Source organism: Neophocaena asiaeorientalis, unplaced genomic scaffold (assembly GCF_003031525.2).
Source record: "Neophocaena asiaeorientalis asiaeorientalis breed wild unplaced genomic scaffold, Neophocaena_asiaeorientalis_V1.1 scaffold959, whole genome shotgun sequence".
Classification (NCBI taxonomy): domain Eukaryota; kingdom Metazoa; phylum Chordata; class Mammalia; order Artiodactyla; family Phocoenidae; genus Neophocaena; species Neophocaena asiaeorientalis.
The window spans coordinates 216,221-239,851 of record NW_020173039.1 but is presented as its reverse complement, the minus strand read 5'-3'; the positions used below and the strand labels follow the sequence as shown (position 1 = coordinate 239,851).

The window sequence follows — 23,631 nt, the reverse complement described above, 5'->3', positions numbered from 1 at the left end:
TTTATAATGAGATTCATTATTATTTTACCAACTTATATAAATAATATTCAAAATCCCTTTGCTATAATTAATTACTTGTTAGTATTTTAAGCACCATTAACATCTTCTCTTATAGCCTAAAGCTTGTTTTGCTTTATCCTCCTAACTTACCAGGAAAAAAATGACTTGCTTGATTTCTTTATATCCTTTTAATATGTGTTATAAATAAAATATAACAGCAGTTTTGGCAAAATTAAAATATAAAAAGTACCAACCAAAAAATGTGATGCTCCCAAGTTTTTCATATGATAGAGATTACTTTGAATGTTTTATTCATTATGATTCTAAAGTGAATTTTCATTATGTGAGATCTTAAAGTAAGAAGCTTGTGATGGTAGAGAAGTGCTTCTTGACTAGGTAAACTGGTCTTCTAAGTAGGCACTGGCTTATTGCCAATTGTAAAGGGAGCAATAATTCCTTTCTCTTTTCAGTTATTTGCAAGGATAAGATTAAAGCTTGGATCTGCTTCTTTATCCTCTGCTCTTTCACCTACCATTACTACTGAGTTGTGGGAGCAGCAACTGTAACAATATCTGGTTCTAAGAAGAGAAGTGTCCTTGGTTTTCTAACATTGTATATAAATTCCCTCTCTAGGCACATGATAATTTATATTACTCACAAAATCAAGGATTCGTCATATAATAATGCATTATCTTCTGTGGGGAGGTAAAATGGTAAAACATAATTTGTAGTCTATTGAATTTTTTATACTTAATTCACAGCAACAATTTTAGTTCTAACTAACTAATAAAGAAAATAAGTATTTTTTTTTACTGATTTTACTTCCAAAGCATACTAAATTTCACTTTTTCCCTTTATTCTTTCAAAGTACTTATGAAGTATGTAGGGGCAGGAATTATTCCTAGAAAAACTGATTAACAGAATTGGAAAATAATTTAGCCATGATCTAAAGGTAATTAGAATGCAGGACACTTAAATCCCAGTTTAGCCCTCTTCCTAATAAAATGCTGCATTCATATTTAGTAAAATACTGCATTCATATTAAAAATTTAGATTTGTCTCAGAATAAATGTGTTAGAAGTCAGAGTATGAACTGCCTGCAACCTGATTCCAAACAGCTGATTCATTTCAACATTGGATTTATTTATCATTATTATTTTCCCCATCAAATTGTCTTTAAAAGTATAAGTACCCTTTTGGATTCTACACGTTCAATTGTCTAGTCACTTATATAAGATCTAGGTTCCCTACTACATCATCAGCAAATACCTAGAATATTTTGTCTTTTAAAAGCTGTGGAAAAACCTAAATGCTAAGTTAGAGTGAATAGAGTTGATATGTTTACATCATGTTTATATGTTTACCTGATGCATTTACATGTTGATTTGCATTTGAAGTCTTTAGTCTTATTTTGTGAATAATGTTTACTTAACCAAAAATAAATTGACAATATAGAAAAGAAAATAAATAAACATAACTTGCCCACAGGCAGAGTTGAAGCACTGAAAAAGTCAAATCCTAGTTCCCAGGCCCACAAATCATCACCCCATGTTGCACATGGGGTGCATGTGTTTTATACATGCACCCCATGTATAAGTTTATATATTTTTATACATTCTCTAGTCATTTAAGTCAAATCCCCACTAAAACTGAGCTTTTGGTGGCGTAGTCTTTTGTGAGGTGGTATGTGTGGTGTGTGTGAATCCTTATTTGTCTGTTCTTTGTGGAATGAAATGCTTCAGAAGAACACTTTGTACTTCTTTGTGATAAGGTTGATCTTTTGTCATCGTTTGGGATTTTCTCTGCTTTGTCATAGTGTTGAACCTACAGCACCCAGACATTTATGGTCTGAGTAAACCTGCTTCTAAATGGCACTGCTGTGGTGGTTTTTTTTTTTTTTTAAGATTCTTCTTTTAGAGTGGTAATAATAGTAGTCACAAAAAGGCACACAACCAACCCTTTCATTGAGCCCCACTTCCATCTGTTCTCTATGTCCATGGGGTTTTGCAGGACTGTTACTTTTGTCAGGCCATGGTCATTTGTGCTTAAGCTCTTATAACCCGACTCCTGATTCCAGGACACTGCTTCTCCCAGACCAACTGGCAAAATTCTATCATGCAGACATTTGCTAAAAAGCTGTGCTAAGAGATGAGATATATGTACTAATTGTTCTGCTTTGGTTAGGATGAAAGACTTATAATCCGTTTAAAGCACTTTGAACAGTGCCCAGCACATGGTAAATACACAGTAAAGTTATTCAGGTGGATGTGGTGTAAAAAACATTGGACACTCAGTTATCTTGTCTTATTCATTTTCAAGTCACCTAAGATCCCCAGGTACTTAACAAAACATCCCACTTGACATACATTTATCTATTAAATAGTTTCTGGACATACCTAACGGCCAGTTGGTATGCAATCTTTATTATAATCTTAGAAGGAAAATAGTTACCCAACCATTAGAAATATTTGAACGAGCTCATTCCTCAGTTTAGCACACCATGGTGTTGTGAGGCATTAGTGTACTGGTTAGGAATGTGAGCTGCAGACTCAGTCCATCTGGGTTCAAATCACAGCTCTGCGACATTTGTTCTGTTACCTTGAGCGTGTTTCTTCACATCTCTGTGCCTCAGTTCTTCAGTAAAACACTGACTTCCTAGGGTTATATTGTGAAGACTATATGAGGTAATGCACGTAAAGCACTTTGAACAGTGTCTGGCACATGGTAAATATACCTACTATAAAGTCAGTTGTTATTATTATTCAGGTGGTCATGATGTGAAAAAAAAATGCAAACCTGACCACAGTGTTCAATAAATCCCTCAAATGAGTTGTGTCATTATGACTACTTTCATGATATTAATGGAAAATATAATTTTACAAGGGCCTCAACGTGGTCTCTAAATGTGTGTCAACAATCATCACATGCCAAGTTACATGAGCTAAACCTGTAGATACAGTTATTTTGTAGCCCACTCATAAATGGTCAGAATTAGTTCACATCTGAAGGGTCATTTGACCTTATATACTAGAGTCTGTAAAACATGAAACAAAACAAAAATGGTTAAATGCTCCAGTTATCTTTAGTAGAAAAATAACTGAAATATTGGCACACTGATGTTTTATATGGCCTAGTTTATTTCTCTGTATCACTTGATCAAATATTTTTCTAGAATGGAATTTGATTTACCTTGTATAAGAGACATGTAAACTGGGCTCTTTTTTTTTCAGAAAGACATGTTTTCTGAAGTTTTCTAATTTTATTCTGATTTTCAGGGAAGGCACAATGAAGCTAGGGATTTGTTTTATTTCCCCTCACCAGAATAAGGATTCCACTAATTAAAAGGCAGTGACTAGACCTTAGAAACCTTGTTGTACTTAATATAGAGGGTTTATGGTTTTAAGAAACACTGCATCCTTACAAGTGCACTGTTCACCCACTAACTCTTCTAGCTGCTTAAACTGACTTGCGGAGAACAATTAATAGATTTTTAAAACTAATTAACTTTCGCTGTCCTTTGCTTTACTTTGTTTTAGATTTGGAGATAGGCATTCTTTGGCAGGGGTCATATTTCAACTTCTTCTCTGTAAAGATATGAGACATTTATGGTTGAGGGATTGATTTATTTTAAAACGTAAAACTTCCATTTATCATTTTATCTTCTTTAAACAACCCCATTTCTAGTTACATTGTTTGTGGATCGCCTTGTTTAGTTCTTTAAATACCAGGAACAGTTTCATCATCATCAAATATTAACTGCTCACTGAAAGCAGAAGGTGAGTTTAACAAGGTTGCTATATTTACTAAGTAAGACTGAGAGAGGATCATTTTTAAACATATTCTTTAAAAAAGTAGTCTCGGTAGTTTCATCTAGAGCATTGTCAGTTCTGTTCACATCTCTGAAATATATTTTGGATGAAACTTAATATATTTGGTAAATAATCAGGCCAGGCAGAATAGATCTTTATTTTTAAAAGAGAAAGAATTTATATCAATAAATTGCTTGCTTTTATGTCAGAACAAAAACAAACAGCAACTTGGCCTAATAAAGAATCACTTGGTTAAAAAAAAAAACCCCACTTTATTTAAATACACAGTGCATTTGGAGTTTGGAGTTTTCTTTGGAGATTTGTCTGATACTCTAAAATGCCTACAGTTTTAATAACAAGTTAGCATAAAGGTTTCAGTAAGGCTTTTGGTGATAAAAATATATTTATCATTAACGAAATGTAGAGCTAGTCCATGCCTCAAAGCATTTTAATGCAGTCCATGTCACCAAGTAAACCTTTCTGCTTGGAAATTGCATATTTGGTATTAGTTTGGTAGTTGGGTAGGATTGTGAGAAAAATGCGTATTTTAAAGTGGATACATTTGGCTCCGGCGTTTGAAACATGATTTCTACTTATGAATTTAGCAAGACCCTGTAAACAACCACTTGGTATCATGCTTTTAAATTTCTTTATCTGAAAGAAAACTTATGTCTGGCAAAAAAAAAAAAGAAAAGGACTGATTTTTATCTCTGTGCCTCTAATTTCAAAAATGCAGAGGTAAATCAATAACTGTATCTGCCCTTTATATAACCTCTGGGTGGAGGGGTACATGGCTGGCTCTAGAGATGTAATTATTTAATTTATTCTTAGCAGCATACTGAGCGTTGCAAAGATAAATTGTTTACATCTGAACAATAATCAGTGCCTTTCTCACCTTTTACTCCCCTTAAGTTTGCAAGATATTTGTCTACATTTAATTCTTCTTTGAAATTTTCTTTTTGCCTAGAGACAGGAAATTTAACTTTGCCAGGTGGAAACCGCAAGGTTTGTTTAGTGCACAACTAAGACCCTTAGGAATTGGAGGGATTGCCAAATACATTCCTACTTCCCAAGTTTTAGTGCCGTTAAAACTCACTTGAGACCCTTAAGTCATGGAAAACCTAAGGTAACTGGCATGGTTTCAAGGGATAGAAGTCACAGTGTAGGAAAGCCAGTTAGACAGAGAAGGCTTGAAGTTGTGATTTCAGAAGTTACCTGACTGAAGCACTCAAACAAAAAGAAGAAAGCCCCGGCAGCCATTTGGAAAGCTCTGGCAGAACTTACAACTTTGGCAAGGAGCGCTGGGAAGCTGACTGTGGGATCTTTCTTTGTAGCCATCATAGGAAAAATCTACATCTTGTTAGCTGTGCAGAGATCGAGTATGGGCAGGAGTGTTCAATGTCATTTCAACGGACGATCCAGTTCCTTGGAGTTCACTGTATGCCATGGGGCTTGCTTTGAGCTTTAGTAGGAGGGAGTTGAATTAAATCAGTATTTTCATAACGATTCTCTAACGAGATATGTTAAAAGGTATTTTATGGAAAAAAAAAAAGAGGCATGGTTTCTGCGATTGAACTGTGTTTCAGTTAACAAGTCAGCAGGTTTCTTTACTCTAGGACATGTGAGAGGGAACCTTTAGTATGCTCCGGTGGACTGTTAATCTCCAAGAGGGGAATAGAGAGTACCATTCCTTACAAGTATTTCACCAGGAAGCTCAGTTTCTGAGGCTCCTCTCTTGGGAATAGTGGTCTGTGGTACACAGACTGAAGGATCTCTAAGAGCCTTTCCAGCTTTAATGTTTCCATGACATGTTGTCTATAACATATAAGCTTCCCCAGTGAAGTACAATTTCATTCTCTCTGACCTTACTAATTCTGACTCTTTGATAATTCCAACAAAGGAGACTGCAATCTTAATAAAAAATAAATTCAGGATTGTGTCTAGTAACTGATTCCTAAATGTTCACCATTGCCACTTTTGTGATATACCTGTTCTGTCATGTGGGGCTGTTATGGATTGCCATTTTTGCTGAATATATTATTTTGTTCATTAGAATTAACCATGCCCCTCTACATCTCCCTCTCTTTTAATATGAGTAATCAAGGGTTGACTGAAAAAGACATCTATGCAAATAATGGCTATTCATGCCATTTTTTGCAGGTTTTGAATATGTATCTGCATCGATCTTATGTGTGCATGTGGAAACATAATACTTAAGCAGATGTTTTCCTGGGCTTTAATGGATGACTTTTGCTTGAATTTAAGTATACCACCGACAGGACTGAAGAAATTAAGGTTAACCTGTCCTCCTCTCCCTCCCCCCACTAACAAAAACCTTAAAAACATAAAAGCCTCATCTTCCTGTAATAATTCATATGTTCAAAAATGTATATGAATTTAGAGTCAGGAGTTCCGGCATGGTGGTCACTCACCACACCCTCCCCCATCCCAGTTTAAAGGAGGAGCTCCGGCAGGCAGGCATCAAAGTCATTTGAATATACAGTTGCGCCACGGTGGTTGGGAAAGTGGACTGGCTGACTGGGTAGGGAGACGTGCGAAGCTTTTGGTGGGAGGAGCCAGGGAATAAAAAATTGCTTTCTCCAACAGTCAACTTCCTTAAATTCCTTGCAGCTGGTCAGGTAAGCTGGGGCTGAGAGTGCCTTCTGCTTTGCTCTGGGCAACTGAAGGCCTAGTAGAGCCTGGGCTGATTCCATAGAGGGGGCTGCTTATGACCTTAAGGTAACGGGATGAAAATGGGTTTTTGAGGATTTGACTTTATTTAGCTCAACTCACAAGGGTGGAGAATAGATAGGGAGAGGGTTGCCGTATAATATTTTTGTATGGGGCATGCTTATCCTAAAAAATTAGTCCTTGTTCATTTGAAATTCAAATTTGATTGGGAGTCCTGTGTTTTCATTTGATAAATCTGGCAACCCTAGATAGGATCCCAGGCAGAAGCCCTAGCTGGGAAGAAAGGGTGCAAGCAGCCGGCATCCTTTTTGTCCTGGTTCCAAATCGCTGTGGTTAGTGACTGGATGGGGTGTCCAGAGAAGGAAGCCGCGAGAACCCTGAGAGCCAGAGATTTGACTGCCTAAGGGCCAAGGGAGAGACCCCTTTATGTTGTTTTGTAACAAAGCCTATGTAGTAAGTAGCTTCTTGAAGTTGCATGATTTTGTGTATTTGTTTTCTTGGAGTAACATTCAATGTCATTCTTTTTTTCTTTCCTTTTTCTCTGTATTTTAATGACATTTTACATTGGCAGCCATCAGCTACTTTAAAGACAGCGTCCGTGAATCCTTAGCATCGGAAACGCCTTCTGACTTTCGGTAACTCGGCACCAGTGTGCTTCAGTTGTCTTTGGGTTTTAATTTGATTCTGGTTGGCTGTTTTGTAAACAGAGATCATACATTCCTGAGGAGCATATTATTGAACAGATATCCAGTTAATATTTTTCTCAAGCAGTTGAAGGTATTTGATTAGACCAGAGGGGAAAAATTGGGGGGTGGGCAGGAAGCAGATCTGGGGTATTGGGGAGGCAGGCTTGGTTTCACTATGGCCGCAACTATGATTTTTGGTGTTATTTGTTCTTCAAAAATTTTTCAAGCTAATGATTATTTGAAAATAAATGTTTAATGTGAATGCAGCTGAACATGGGTCTTAAAGCACAGCGGGAACATTTTTCTTGTAAGAAGTCAGCATATGCAATAGAGATGCACAAGAAGCCTCCACTCCATGTGATTATCCTGAAGCCTTGTATTCCACCTTTGTCTCAGTGGCTTCAGGGAATTTGACTTGCAGCTGGTTAGAGAAATGCAGGGTGGGGATGGAGCAGTTGAAGAAGGCAGTTTATTCTAAGCTGACCCTAGAAATGCAGTGCTCCCCTTGGGCAGGCCCAGGTGCTGATTAAATGTGAATCTGCTGCAGGTTCCTTTATTCTGCTCTGTGGGCCCCTATATCCTGGGGGTTCTTGTGACCACAGACCCCTGGGAATGAGACCAGGGTTTGTGTCTGTGCCTCATGGGTTCCTAACATTTCTGATTCAGTTATACTGAATTACCAGGATTTTTCAGCCATGATGATCACACACACCCCAGGGTATATATTCATAGAAAAAAAAATTGTTACGAAGTAGCTATTTTCTGGACCTGAATAGAATAACGGTTCATTTGCAACAGAAAACCAGGAACAGCCTCAGTCATATGTTGCCTCCTGTTCTCTTCTTGGAGGAAGAAGAACGAACTTAGGAAAGGAAATGGCAAGAGAAGCAATTAGGCCTCTAAGGCCGACTTAGTGTGATGCCCTATAAAATTATTCTCACAAAGTTTATTCATTCATTCAGCAAACTTTTATGGCGTGGTCACTATTCACCAGGCACAGAAACAGACCTGGAGGTTCAAAGATGAGTAAGATATAGTCCTGCCTTTAGACAAACTCAAGGTGGAATGGGGAGATAGGCATGCAAACAATGTATCAATGTACACAGTGATAAGTGCTATGATAAAAGGGAGTACAAGATGCGGCTGGAGACACAAACGAGGGAGAGGGAGAGGGAAGTGGGGGTGGGGTGGGGAGAGGGGTTCAGGAAGATCTTTACAGAGAAAGAGTCATTTGAAGTGAAAATCCATATTGGGTAGTGAGAGTCTGCAAACTTGGCTTCTGTCCTTACTGAGCTGCTTGTTAATTAGGACAAGCCGTCTCATCAATTTGGCCTTCACTGTCTCTGTAAGATAAAAGTGCACAGATGTTCCTTAAAATCCGGTTCAGCCCTAAATGTTCCGATTCTGGTAATCAGGTTATCTTAGCAGGCTGCTGCAGAGAACAATGGTGTGATTGTTGAGCCTACTCCTCCCTTCATCTCTTGGAGGTCACCACTTGTAAGATTTCTTGAGGCAGATAGGCGAGAAAATTCTTCTGCCCTCCTTCCAGCTTCTTACCTATTCAGACTCGGTGTCTGGTTTGCACCGAAGTCATTGCCCTGTATATGTGTATATGGGATGTCAAGAAAGCAGAGTTCATGAGTTTGGGATTAGCAGATGCAAACTATATGTCGGATGGATAAACAACGAGGTCCTGCTGTACAGCACAGGGCACTATATTCAATATCCTGTGGTAAACCGTAATGGAAAAGAGTATGAAAAAGAATGTATACATATGTATAACTGAGTCACTTTGCTGTACAGCAGAAATTAACATGACAGTGTAAAACAACTCTACTTCAATAAAATGTAACAAAAGGAAGGCAGAGTGCAGCAGAGATACAGTGCTGACTGCAGTGGGGGAGTGCTTGGCTGGCTCATTCATTTTGCCTTCAATAAACTCAGGAAATGGTCTAATAAAGACTTTTTTAAAAGGATTTTTTGTCTGCATCCCAAATTTAAATGAAAAGTTGTATGCAAGACTTTAAGGATGCTTTTTGTGCGTGCGTATATGTCAATATTCATAGATGGTACAATACTGGAGGATATCCATTTTTATAAAAACAGAACTCTAAGAGGAAGAAAGTGGGAAGTTTGCCTTCACTATACTGATATCTGGCTAATACTCAGTTTATGTTCATGTTGCCTCACTTTTAGCCATTTCAGATTGTTCCTAGCCCTTAATAGGTCCGTGATGGTTGTAGGAACCAGGCAACCTACTACGTATCATTTGTAATTCTAAAATTACTGTCACTTCCTCTGAGAAGCCATGTCTATGCATATGTAAGTACGTTTCAGTGGGGCAGCATAATCAAGAGGATTTTTCATTTAACGCATGATCATTAAAATGAAATAATTTTTTTCATAGAAATCAAATCATCTCTTCATTGCCTTTATTTAACATTTAACTTTTAACTCTTGATAGTCTAGCAGAGCAGTGAGATGTCTTTGAAAAAGTAATCCAGTTACCACTGTATTTGAGAGCTTTTTTCCCCCCATAATTCCTAATGTATTTGAAGAAGCAAGTCATTCTGCAAACAGCTGTTCCTGTTAATATACTGGTGATTGACAAAGGGTAATTTTCAGCTTCCTGGGGTCCTTTTCTTATTCTGATGGATGGTACAGCTTTCTCTCATGAACATAAAAAAGTACACTTCACAGGGGTTTTCTACCACCAAGTGCCCGGGAAGTCTTGTCTCTGACAGACTCTCACTCTCATAACTCCCAAGACTTGGGTGGGATTTGAATCTCTAAAATGCTACTTTTCTCTTTCACTCAAGTACTCTTTGTGCTCATTTGTGAAAAGCCTGAAGGTAGGAAAAAGGAAATAGATTGAATTTGGGAGGTTTTATGAATGCTCTGCAACTTTTTCCTTTGTCTGTCATCAACTTTTTGATGTACTTCGGAAATTTCATTGGTCATTTATTCCCCTGCTGCTTTTCGGGTGCTTTTTCAAAGAGAGTAGATGGGAAAGGGGAGCGGGAAGCTTCATAGATATACTAGTGCTTATTTCAGCAGAGAATCACTTTCCCATTGAATCACCTTGCTATTTTCTTGACTCCGTATCACAGTGAAAAACCCAATGAGGCCAAAGGAAATGGAAAAGGAGTGAAATTGAGGCAAGCCTAAATCAGCTTGCACTCTAATCTCTTCAATGCTTTAATTTTGTGTGTCTGTGGAGGGGAGGGAGAGAGGTTTACACGTCTTGACCAGCCTTAGCTGCTGTTTTTAGGATAGAGCCAGCTCTACCAGTGGATGGCAATTTTCACAGGTACAACATTTAGAGTCGTTTATGACATGGTGTCCTACTTTGCACTGAGCACATGGCAACTCTGAACCTGTGGGTCTAGAAGGAGGGCTTGGACAACATTGACTTGGCTTGGGAAACACAATGGGTGATTTTTTTCAGCGCAAGATGGTTTCTGGGCTGTTATAGACCTGATGTGATAGGGAGTCTTGTGGCCCATTCAAGAGTGCTTAGCTGGCCTCAGGAAAACATTGGAACCTTTCTACTCCATAGTCTCTGGTTTTCCAAAGGACAAAAACAATAAGTGATTACATACTGTGCTGGGCAGATCCCTCCTCAGCCTCCACCCCATCCCATTCATACATGCTTACCAAAGCCTTAATCCCCTCCAAGGACTAAAAGCAAATGTTAGCAAACGTCAAGAGCAAAGTTTGCCACCCTCTCCCCAACTCCAATGAAAGTATTTTGGCCTATGATTAAGTTTGGGCATCTTGAAGAATTAATACAGGGGAGATTTGTTATCACCAAGTGTTGTGCATATAAATATATTATCCTGAGTCCTAAAGTCGTTTTGAAAAAACTTGAGGGGCTTGGCTTTCTTTTGAAATATTGTGTTCCACAGATAACATTGATGTTAAATTATTTGTTCTCATCTATTGTTTGGATAGAAAATGCAGGTTGTTTTTTTTTTTCTTTATAAGCTTTCTTTAACATAAGAAGCAGTCTCTGGTAAGGTAGTGTTTCTGTACATTTGCATTGTTATAGAATTAAATTATGGATTCTGTCATTCAAAAGAGAATGCTTTATAAATCAAGTAAAATCTCATAACTAAGATGAATACGTTTTTTAAAATCTTATGCTGCCTCATATTCCATACTTTAGTTTTATAGCCTAACTTGATGTAATTTTTAAAGTGTAATTTTTTTTCTATTTCTGTGTACCATTTTTGATTTGTAAAAATGTCATTAGTTTCCCAAGAAAAAGCTTAAGAAAAGTTATTGTATATAAAGGACAGTAACATAACAGCACAAAGGCAGGTAGCAATTCTTTATCTGTAGATTGGCAGGAAATGTGCCAAATACACCATGTTCTCTCACTCCCTTCCATTCTCCTCTCCTCTCTGATGACATTCAGTGTAAATGACGTTAAGACTCTAAACTGTAACAAATGGCAAAAATCCTAAGGTATTCCTTTTCCTTTTTTTCTTTAACTGATCTATTGTTTGGAATTCCTGAATGTAAGAGAGAGTCCTCATCTAATTTTGGGGGCGCAGGGAGTGGGTTACAAATTGTGTTCTGTTTAAATGTTTACGGTTGTGTTTGCCACTTGTCTGGGAAAGCTATCAAGGTGGGTTTGTGATCCTAAGGCAATCCTGCTCAGCAGGTGCCTGGTTTCTTTTTTCAGGGCTGCTATGCAACTGTCCCAATGCTAGTAGGCAGCAAGAGGAAAGATAGTCTAAGGAGAAGGAAGGTCAAGACTAAGTTGCTTAGACCTGGTTAGGGGGCAGGATTTCCAAATGCAGCTGCAGTTAGTGATAAAAAGACCTGAAATTCAGAAGAGGGGTCAGAGGTAGAGATAGAGATTTAAGATCTGAGCAACTGCAGGGAGAGATGAAATTTTACCAGCACTTCATTTCTCCAGGGGAAAGAGATTAAGGAGGAGAGCAGAGGATTTAGGACTGTACCTTGGGGAAATCTTTAATGTTAGGGTGTGGCAGGAAAAGAGAAACCCCGGAAGTATAAACTACCATGCTTGGCTCTGGAAGCCACCAAGTGTCACTACTTCCCCTGAGCTGTTAATTCTGAGCCAGATAATCCCAGTTATACTGGGTGGAGGGTGGAGAATCTGGGAACTAAAATCCTTGTGACTATCTTTGCTTTGATGCAGGTTGTAGTAGGTGTAAAAAGAAGCTTATGGGGCTTCCCTGGTGGCACAGTGGTTGAGAGTGCGCCTGCCGATGCAGGGGACACGGGTTCGTGCCCTGGTCCGGGAACATCCCACGTGCCGCGGAGCGGCTGGGCCCGTGAGCCATGGCCGCCGAGCCTGTGCTCCGCAACGGGAGAGGCCACAACAGTGAGAGGACCGCGTAACGCAAAAAACAAACAAACAAAAGAAGCTTATGTTTTCTCTTAGGGGGGACATTACTGGGGGGAACCCTCCATTACCGCAATTTTTAGCGCATATAAGGATTTCCTTATAGTCCTTATATGTACTAAAATTATGTAGCTGTTTCCTAGGCTACTTAATGAGTTCAGGAAGACTGGGTTCATACCACCCTCAACTCTTACTACCAAGAAATTCTTCCTTTTCCAGGATTTCCAGAGAAATATAAAAGCACATTGAAACTAAGGTATTATTTGATTTTATAAATAATTTGATTAAAAATTTGATCAAATTGGAGAAACAACAGGACAAGCCTGACGGAAAACAATAGTGGCTTCCTTGACTTCTCAAGCTATGTTTTAAGTTATACTCAGCTTCCTGGCAGGGGAGGTAAAATAAAAGAGCCACCTCGTCCCACTGATCTGATATTTAAAAGAGCACTTGCAGTGCATCTGGTTTTGCTTTATAGGTAACTCTCTAAAATTTTGAAGGACACACCTTGATTCTCAGTGAAATTATAGGAATGCTTGGATAACAAGATAACTAAATATGGAGAAGTGATTACATAATCCGTTAAGGCATCATAAATAGGGAAAACTCGTAGCATGTGTTGAAAACACTTGATGAACTAACTGACTTTCTCCTGGGAATTCGGGTGGCCTAGCAACTTGCGCTCTTGGGTTCAAAAAAAAGTTGCCTTTTTTTCCCACCCCTCCCTCCAGTAAGCTCACGCACTATGAAGGATCTTAGCAACTGTGGGAAAAAGAATGGCTTGCAGTTGTGCTTATCTTAAAAGGATTATGGCAGACCTAGTAATCCAAATGAGAGAATCATTAGCTGCTTTGCCCAGTGCTCGAGAGTTAAACAAACACAACAGGTCACATTTGAGAATGTGATAAATACCTGTTCAGTGACATCCTTTGCTACCACATAGTCAACACCATAATTATCAGCCATATCAGCATTTAGGTAATACCAAACGCATGTTTGGTTCCACAGGACTGACATATGATCCTGTCTGGAAGTGCTTAAACCATCCATAAAACATTCGAATACCGGACACTCCCAAGTACACTTTGGTCTCAATTATCCAAGTGATCCAGGGCCAGTGCCTCTGGAATCTACAGAACAGCATAGCCCCAAGGTAGAGATTTATTCTTTGATTAACAAAATATCAGTGGATTTCAGGATGTTTCTCACATTGTATGGATTCAGGAAAAAACTTTAGAGCCAAAATTGTCCAGAATAATGGATCTAAAAGTTTTAAGATACATTTATGTGTATATATGTAACATTTTCCCTCAGTTTTCCTGATTGTATGTGTAGATCCACACCCTAAATCATATTTAACATGCATGATGTCTCATGTTGGGAAACTTTTATATAAATCTGTAATGTTATGATGATACACTATTCCTAATGTTTTATATTTTAAACATAAGTTGATGCGTATCAAAGTAGAGCAGAGCAAAGTGGCTAAGAGAATAAGTTCTGGAATCAGACTAACTGGGTTTTAGTTCTGGTTTTGTCACATGTTAGCTGTGCAAGCTTCTCTCAGTCTCAGTTTCCTCACCTGGAAGATGAAGATTATGAGAGTATCAGTCTTAGGGGCCTTGTATGAAGACTGAATGCATTCATTCAAGTAAAGTACTTATGACATATACATAAGTACATCACATATGCTAAGAGATTAATAAACTTTTCTTACCCACACCAGAGTTTTAGAAATATTCATGCAAATTCATCTAATCCTTCATTTTCAGGGTCGGTGTGCTAGAGAGAACTGCAAGTACCTTCACCCTCCTCCGCATTTAAAAACGCAGCTGGAAATTAATGGACGGAACAATCTGATTCAACAAAAGACTGCTGCAGCCATGTTCGCCCAGCAGATGCAGTTTATGCTCCAAAATGGTCAAATGCCATCACTTGTAAGTCACAGTGCTGCTTTTTCAAAATTGCATATGTATGTCTTTTATTTTTTAAGGATATATATCTACATTGGAATAACCTTGCAGGGCCTTTGGGACGTTAGTCACCAAAGGATTGAGGATGCAGGCTGATAGGTAATTGACACTACAAAGCTGCTGTGCACATGAAGGGAGCAATCAGGTGCGTTGGATTTAAAACCTGGGTTGCAGGAACCATGAATGTAGTTTATAGAAGAATATTAATAAAGGAGCAGGGCCATTTTAAGAGGAGGAAGAGGTTTGATTATTATTACATATAACCCTTTTAATTTTAGCATATTAATTCAAACAAATTTCCTTGCTCTTTGATGGTAGTTTTGTTGTGACTTTTTAATAGACTTTTTATTTTAAAATAATTTCAGATTTAAAGAAAAGTTGCAAACATAGTACAGAGAGTTCCCATATTACCCCTCACCTGGTTTCCCCCACTGTTAATATCTTATGTTTCCATGGTATATTTGTCAAAACTAAGGAACTGACATTTACACATTACTATTAACTGAACTCCAGACTTTATTCAGACTTCACCAGATTTTCCATTAGTGCACCCTTTCTGTTCCAGTGTCCAATCCAGGATACCACAGTGCATTTATTTGAATCCTGTCTCCCCTCTCTCCTCTGGTCTGTGACCATTTCTCAGTCTTTTCCTGTTTCCCATGACCTTGACAGTCTTGAGGAATACTGGCCAGGTAGTTGATGGGGGTTTTAACTTAATCTAGCCACAGTTTCCCTTTGCTGAAATTAATAATATTTTGGCGTCATTCTAGACCAATGTCTAGTATTTGTGTGGATCAGTGAGTTAAAATGGATCACCTAAAAAGTAATTTTGTCCTACGGAGAATTCATCTTGTCCTGATACCTTAAAATATAAAGTTGTAGTTTGGTCTTAGAGTTTTAAGGGGGAATTGAAAACTGTCCCTGTCTACTGAGTTCTTCCAGGTCTCAAATTTAGTTCCATGGTGTCTCATTCTAATTCCAGCTGGCCTATTTCCTTTTAACCATTATCCGGATACTAATTTGAAAGGCTTATGTTTTCTTTTTTGTAACCCACTTCATTGGTGACTATATAATGAACACACTGAAAACTGAAAGATGTATATAGTATTTAGATGCAACAAAAATGTGGGAATAGGTCAATCTGCTCTCAGCAAAGTGTATCTCATTAGAAAGTTGTTTCTCAGAACTCAAGGACATCTGTATAGATAGGGCACTCCTTAATTGGTACATCTTTATAGATAATGCAAAAAACAGGTGCTTGAGGCATTGACAAGTCACTAAAATTTTGTACCATGACACTCTTTCCAGAATGTCTAGAAAATTTTAAGTAGCATAAATAGATTTCATGTTTTACGCTATTCATTTGCCAGAAACATTTGCCTTGGAATTCAGTGCTGATTAATTACATTGATAAATTCGTTCCCAGAAGGTCACCAGTGAGCTCCCTGGAGTTCCCCTTTGATCTTTAGTAATACTTTACATGGTTGAACTCCTTCAAACTCTGTCCTTAGCTTTCAAACACTGAAGTATTTCAGTTTGTCCTTACTCCTGAAGGGATAAGGAAGAGAAAGTGTTCTAGATACTGAGAATAGTATGAACAAAGCCACAGAGAAATGGATATGCTTGGTGAGTCCAGAAAATGTGAGTAGATGGGGAATAAAGCAAGGGAGCCTTTAACCCACCATTACTACTCTTGGCCTCTTGTGGGATGTCCCAATTTCAGACTGAGCAAAGAATAGGAGCCAGATTTTATCACACACCTGAGCCCAGCATTTCCTATACAGCTGGAGCATACATTTTTTCATAGGTCAAGGGACATCAGTCAACTACCCTATTTCAGGGAATCATGGAGCAAGGGCCTGGGGTAAAATAGGGGTAAAGACAGAAGGCAGACTATTCATCTTCCCTTCAGCCTCCAGTCAAGTATCTCCATGCCAGGTCTCAACCCTTCATGCATTATTGATTAGGGAGTGGCTTTTTAGAGTCCAGTGAGAGATTCATTGAGTTTTTCAGCCTCTTGTGCTTTCTAATTTGATCCTCCATGCTTTCTATAACAGAATACATTTCCCTTTTTTCTTCAATGAGGGTAATTTCAGGCTGCAGAATATGACTGATACGACTCACAGGAATACAATTTATTTTATAGCATATCACAAGACACACGACATTGCTTAGAAGACCCCAGGGAACAATTGGAAATTGCTTTTCCACCTTGTAGATTATTTAACAGTAGCTGTTGTGATGTGATAAACTGATAAAAGATTGATTTCTGTAGTTACTATGTGTACAAAAAGCTAACCTCGAGATGTTTGATATGATCTTCTTTTGTGGTCTAGAAAGCTGCCTTGTGGGCATGTTGTAATTGAGCTAGTGTGAGCAATTTTAAGTGACATTTACCAGTCTGACTTGAAAGAACTGTTCTTTATTATGGATCTTGATTTTACTATGGAAGCAACGTATAATTTTACTTCATTTCCTTGGTACCTACTCTCCCCAAACAACTCTCTATCCCTTCTAACCGCACCCCCCTCCCGCCCTGATCATCTGATTCTTTTCTCTAAAATATTCAAGCTTTTGTTTAAATGTCCAGTCCTGCTGTTTGTCTGGCTGCATATTAAGACCCATTTGGTATCACTGCCTTGAACCTCAGGTCTTCCCACAAAGCACACTTTGATCTGTTTCTGGGATAACAGAAGAGCACATCTGCTTTTGGAAAATTGAGTCTGTTTTGCTTATTATAAGCCCCCAGATAAAGGGAACATCAACCTAAATGTAGCTAGAGAACAGATTCTGTTCAGCGTGACTGAACAATGAATAAAAGCCACACCTAGTCAATTCGGGTAGAATGCTTGCTGTAGCAGGCAAGTTTGTTCACTGTATCTAACAGGTCTAAATTGACATTTGCACGTATAAAATTCCACCTCAGAAAGCTCTTGTTAGCTTTATTGAGGAAGTTTAGCAAGTGAGGCAAAGGGTGTGACTCCCTAGTATTTTTCAGTGCAGTTTAAGAGAGATAGTTGCTGATGTTCACAGCAAACGATTGTACAATTAAGAACTCCCCTTGGCATAATTAAGAGGCAAACACGAGCACTGGAGAAGAATTTTAGGGCAAGCAGACACATTGGATTCCAACTCTCAAGCAAAGCTAATGTTTCAAAATTTCAGGTCTTTTCACAACTTGGAATCTTCATTACAGAAAGAAATTTCCAAGGAAGGATTCTCACTGCTGGATGTAATATATGCATGTAAAAGGTGGATGTGATGTTAGAAGGCTATTAAAAATATTTTTGGCTCAGACATTTTGTATAATCTAGACCTGTCTATATCTAGTAAATTCCTTTTGCTTCTCTGAATGTGATGATTCACATGGAACCAGTTCTTTACACGCAGGTAAGCTTGACCCAGTCGGGTGTATTCACCTGATGATTCATACAGAGATTACTGGATCATCCATCACTGTGTGCCAAATCCTCTGGTCTGCTGTATGCTTTTCATGACTCGCATTCCTGTGGCCAAGTCATGGTGTTCCAAACCACAGAGGCTATAAACACGGGACTTCAGTCTTTTTCTTTATCACAGATAGAATCATCTCATGTCCGTCTGGACCCTCCCCACCTTTTTGCATCATTTTTACAATTCTATTTACCAAATATATTTCTCAGAAACAAGCTTATATGTCTGTCTGACATTAATATAGTAAGGAATGAAGGTGATGTAACACTTCAGGACCAAATGGGGAAAAATAGGAAGTTGCAGTAGATAAGAGGAAGGGAGATATACTAATTAGTGAATAATTTCAGTATTTTTAGGCTCCCGTGTTTTGAACGTTTTTCTTCTTTAATTAAATAGGACCTCTAAGATATTATATTACTCTATGCAACTTTGGACCAGGACAGATTTAAGTGAATAGAAGTAAAATTGCAAAATATGTATTTACTTTTTAACTTTTGAAAATATTAAATGATTTTGTAGTTAAAGATGAAAGGATAATATCCTTCCCTCACCAAGATACATTCTACATTTTGCATATTCATCCAGAGTTATAGTTTTTCTAGCTCACATAAACTAGTTTGATTGACTGAAGTATATATGCTATCTCCCTGTTGTCAGGGCTCTTCTATTAAAAAATTATCATTAAAAAGGTGAGCAAGACATTTTGTAGATTTAATGGAAAAGGAAATTCTATCCATTTTCCAGATTACCAGTCTCATGGTCAATACAGAAATTACAGTGAATTTTAATGAAGATTCTTCAGTGAGTCTCTCAGTTTACCTACTCATGAAACGATGAATGACAGCCTTTACGTCTTTCATCTCAATGTGGTGACGTTCGGTGTCTTGTAAAGTGATTTTTGCAAAATGTTCAAGTCAGTGGACGACGGGCGTTATGTAATTATAAGATTAATATGCTCTTAATATAATTATGACTGTCATTATCATGTGAAATTCCACACTGACCGAGGTTGAGCAGATCATATCACAGGAGTGTTTGGAGTGATACCATGCTAAAAGCCCAAAGTTTTATCAAGATTTTACTAAGTTTTCTAAAAAATTAGAAAAGATTTTACTTTTCGATGTAGCAACTGAGACCTAATATTATGTATTTGTTCCACAAATCGTTCCCAGGTGTAGGCTTACCTTGAGGTTAGTGAAGGCTCAGTGCCCCTCACTAGCGTGGTGTCGTGCCAGGGCCCCGGGAGGAGGCGTAGCAATGTGTTTACAGTGTGTTTGTAAAATTTGCCAAAGATATTTGTGTATCCTTTGTTCTGAAGGCCTAAACTTGGGGCCCCACAGATCCTGGATTCACTCCTGATTGCAATTACTTGTCCAAAGTAGAGTAGTTATTCAGGTCCTTTCCCGAGGCTGTGCATGTCACACAGCTTAAAGCTCCTTTTAGAGTAAAGCAAAATAAATCACACCAGCTGGAGGTTTGCTGCCTTGCCCCACTCGGCTTAATATACAATGTGAAATCTGTTTTTTTTTAAAGTGAAATGAAGATGCTATACTTTTGCTGTCAAACAGAGGGCATTTGTACATGATATCTTTACAGTACGCAGTTTCTTTGATAGTGAGGAATCTCAACACTCTCCCTTTAGCCTCCCTCATATATTCCCAGGAGATAAATTAAAATGTAATCTCCTCTCAGCCCATTTTGTGTCCTCCTCTGGATCTGGTTAGCTCGGTTGGTGAGAGGCTGGTGCTAACGAGACCATGTGGGCCCGTTAGCTTCCCTGCTTGCGGTCACAGTCTAAGCTCCAGCAGCTACCTCAGCATGGCTTGCCGTTCATCACCAGTGAGGTGAAGGCGAGGAAGTTGGGAGGATCTGTGAAAATCGTTTTCCCTGACGGAGGATAAAAAATCACAACAGCAACGAGAAACAAAGCCAATGCTTGGCAATCTCACCCAGAGAGGATGATATTTTTTTCTTATCACCATCCTCTTGCTCAGATCAGTAGAGTTCAGTGGTTTGTCACTGAGAGGGCCATCAGGAGACCTAGTGTGAAAAAATGTGGTTGCCCTCCCCACCTGATAATAATCTTTCCCCCAAATAATCCTAATCTGCCGTAATAATCTTTATAGATGTACTAAATATTATTTGAAAACCTTCTTCACCTAGTCTCCCCTCTTAAACCATTCTGTGCATATCAGAAACATTAGCAATTCAGTCGTCCCCTGGGACCACACATTTTGTAATAAGAAGTCGCATATTTCAGTCTGTAGTATCACTAAACCGTTTTTTTCCCCAGACTCTTCATTGGATACCTTTTGATACTGATGATTTAGCCACTCCAATTAAAAACTGCCATGCATACATGTGTGTGGGTGTGTGTACGTGCACGTGCACATGCATGTGTACGTGTTATACAGTACCCTGTGCTTCTAATACTGTTTAGCATTTCAAAAGACCGTTTGGGAGTGGCCTTCTGCTTAAAGTTTTCCCCGATAGAGACCAAAACTGATGGATTTTTCAATCTCTCTGCCACTAACTTTCGATCCCTGAGTGTTTCTTTTGTTTGTTTGGTGATTTTTGATTTGGATTTTTCTAACTGGTAAACCTAAAAGTAATCAATGGCTTAGGAATCCCTTTTGACTCAATTCACTAAATATTTCTTGAGCATCTACTCTGTGCCAGGCATTTATAAGAGTAAGAGATGGATTAAAAGGTGAATTAGAAACAGTCTCTACCCTCTAGGAATATATGATCTAACAGTAGTGAAATGGTGGATTAATGTTTTCGTGATCCCCATCGTTTCTGCTTTGTACCTGATCCTCCGTATTTTTGTAGCTTTGGGCTTTCTTTTTTCCTCCGTAGAGTATTTTTATATTAGCCATGCAAGGTTTTGTTTTAGTTTGTGTTGTTGTTTTGGTGGCGGTGGTGGTGGTGCTTTGTTGAACCTCTGATAATTATAACCCTTTGCATCCATTTATCCTGGATTTGCACTGAGATGTCTCTAGTCTCCAGGCTTCCTGTGGGTTCTTTGCTTTTCTCAGCTCTTGCCATTTCCCCCTCCCCCCAAACCCTTCCTTTTTTCATACCCGTTGTAAAAATTGGGTAACCGCTTGGTTTTTTAAATATTTTTTCTTTCCTAGTGGTATACTAAAGTTAATTGAATTGTCACTGTTATTACATAGTGATTCACCAACAAATAATTTTTAGGGCAGTTCTTGTTCACGTCTCAGGAGCAAAGTTAAAATCGCCTCACCCATCTGAGGAAGAAGTCATTTACCCTTCTGCCAGATCCTTACCTCTAGGAATCAGCTGTGGATTATAATTCCTGACCTGCTCTGCAGCTTCTCCCACCACCTACAGGCAGATCCAAACCATGACTTGTTCCCTCTTTCTTGTGATACTTTACACCTTTTATACGCACAATAATCTATCGACCCTTCCCCTACCTGTCTTCCTTCAATGCTTCCCCTTATTTGGAGACTTCCACGATTAATAAGGTCAGAAAAGCCAGGTCTAGGTGAAGATAACTATTCACTTTGACCCTTGAATGTATTTGTTTTTCTTCACTCTCTCTTGGGCCACAGTGACTTATTCATTAACAAGTGTGATTAGTACATAAACACCACTATCAGCTTGCATCTGTTTATAAAGTTCACTCTCAATTATTGAGGGACCAATTAACTAGTCTGGAGGTTATGTGGGCCTCCTGCAGTGTGCCTTTTGGCCACTTCAGTCCCCCTAGAACAACGCTCAGAGAATGTGGAGATGACCAAGCAAAAACTGTGAAACAAAAACGATTCAGTTGTGCTCCTCGTCAACAGCTAGTAAAGTCTGATGGAAACAAAAATGATACATTTCGCTGTGCTTTGGGATTATCTAAGGATAGAAATATGCATGGTGACTGGGGAAAGGGGCTTCCTTTTGTACCGTATAAATGCTTGTAAATGAGTAATGAAATTAAGGTCTTATGAGTGATAAAGTTAAGAGTGCTATTTTTCTGGTATTAAAATCAAGTCAACAAATTGTTACCAAATGTTTACCATCCTATAAAAGAAAATGTTTAGTCGTCCACCTTTAGACAGGAGTTTAGAGAGAGGAGACCTCAATTATGATGTTGACTTCAGGCCAGGATTAGTCTAAGTGACTTAAGTGTCTTGCATTCATCCAACAATAATTGTAACTGACCTTGGATATTATTCAAGTAACTACAAATAGATCTAGGCTGTGGGGAGATACAGAGATGGATTTAGCATAACATTTAATTTTTTTTTCTTTATACTAGCTTGAGGAATAACTCATTTTAAGTAATAAATCAGTGTTACTAAGATGTATATGTGAACTAGACATATTTATTTGAGGCATCATTTTTCACTGAGTCGTATTATTATTCAGAGGTGCTTCAGAATCCTTTAAGGCCAAAATGTGGTGGCTCCTAAAATTTTACCTTTACAGGAGTCCATCTATCTCCCCATTCTTAGTCACTGAGTAGTTACTGTTTTATAAACAAATAGTTAAGAACATGAATTTTACTAACTATGTAAAAGAACATTTTAGTGAATGCTTTAGTATCTGTTTCTAAAGTTTAACTTCTTCAGCTTATGGAATCTTGCTACAAGTATTAAATTCACACCAATAGATTTTTATATAATTAGTGCTTTACTTCAGAAATTGATGGAGTGCTTTATTTTTTGGAATCCTTTAGAATGAGGGTCAGCAAAATTTTCTCTAAATGACTAATAAAAGTATTTGAGGATTTGTGGGAAAGAAACAAAGTTGAGGATATTATGTAGGTAATTCTGTAACAAGAGAGAAAACAGATATCCACACTTTTTGTTATATAGGTCTATGAGTGAGTGCAGTGGAAGTTATTTATGGACACTGAAACACAGATTGCATATAATTTTCATGTGTTATGAAATATTACCTTATCTTGTACTTTTTTTCAACCATTTAAAAAGGTAGAGAATAACAAATGCTGGAGAGGGTGTGGAAAAAAAGGGAACCCTCCTACACTGTTGGTGGGAATGTAAATTGGTACAACCGCTATGGAGAACAGTATGGAGGTTCCTCAAAAAACTACAAAATAGAGTTGCTATATGATCCATCAATCCCACTCCTGGGCATATATCCAGACAAAACTATAATTTGGAAAGATACATGCACCCCTATGTTCATAGCAGCATTATTTACAATAGCCAAGACATGGAAACAATCTAAATGTCCACCAGTGGATGAATGGATAAAGAAGATGTGGTATATGTATACAATGGAATATTACTCAGCCATAAAAAAGAATGAATTAATGCCATTTGCAGCAACATGGATGGACCTAGAGATTATCATACTAAGTAAAGTAAGTCAGAAAGAGAAAGACAAATACCATATGATATCACTTATATGTGGAATCTAAAATGTGACACAAATGAACTTATCTACAAAACAGAGACAGACTCACAGACATAGAGAACAGACTTGTGGTTGCCAGGGGGGAGGGGTGGGGAGGTTGAATTGGGAGTTTGGGACTAGCAGATGCAAACTAATACATATAGAATGCATAAACAACAAGGTCCTACTGTATAGCACAGGGAACTATATTTAATATCCTATAATAAACCATAATGGAAAAGAATATGAAAAAGTAG

General features: G+C 38.2%; 1 protein-coding gene across 7 annotated transcripts in view; it reads left to right on the top strand.

Moving 5' to 3' along the window:
* The window catches only part of MBNL3 (muscleblind like splicing regulator 3), a 107,458-nt gene that overhangs the window by 66,863 nt on the left and 16,964 nt on the right, over window positions 1–23,631 (top strand). For all 7 annotated transcript variants that reach the window (XM_024742697.1, XM_024742693.1, XM_024742698.1 and 4 more), the window contains one exon: window positions 14,339–14,503. In XM_024742697.1, the coding sequence (XP_024598465.1) occupies window positions 14,339–14,503 (165 nt within the window). The remainder of the gene's footprint in view (window positions 1–14,338; window positions 14,504–23,631) is intronic.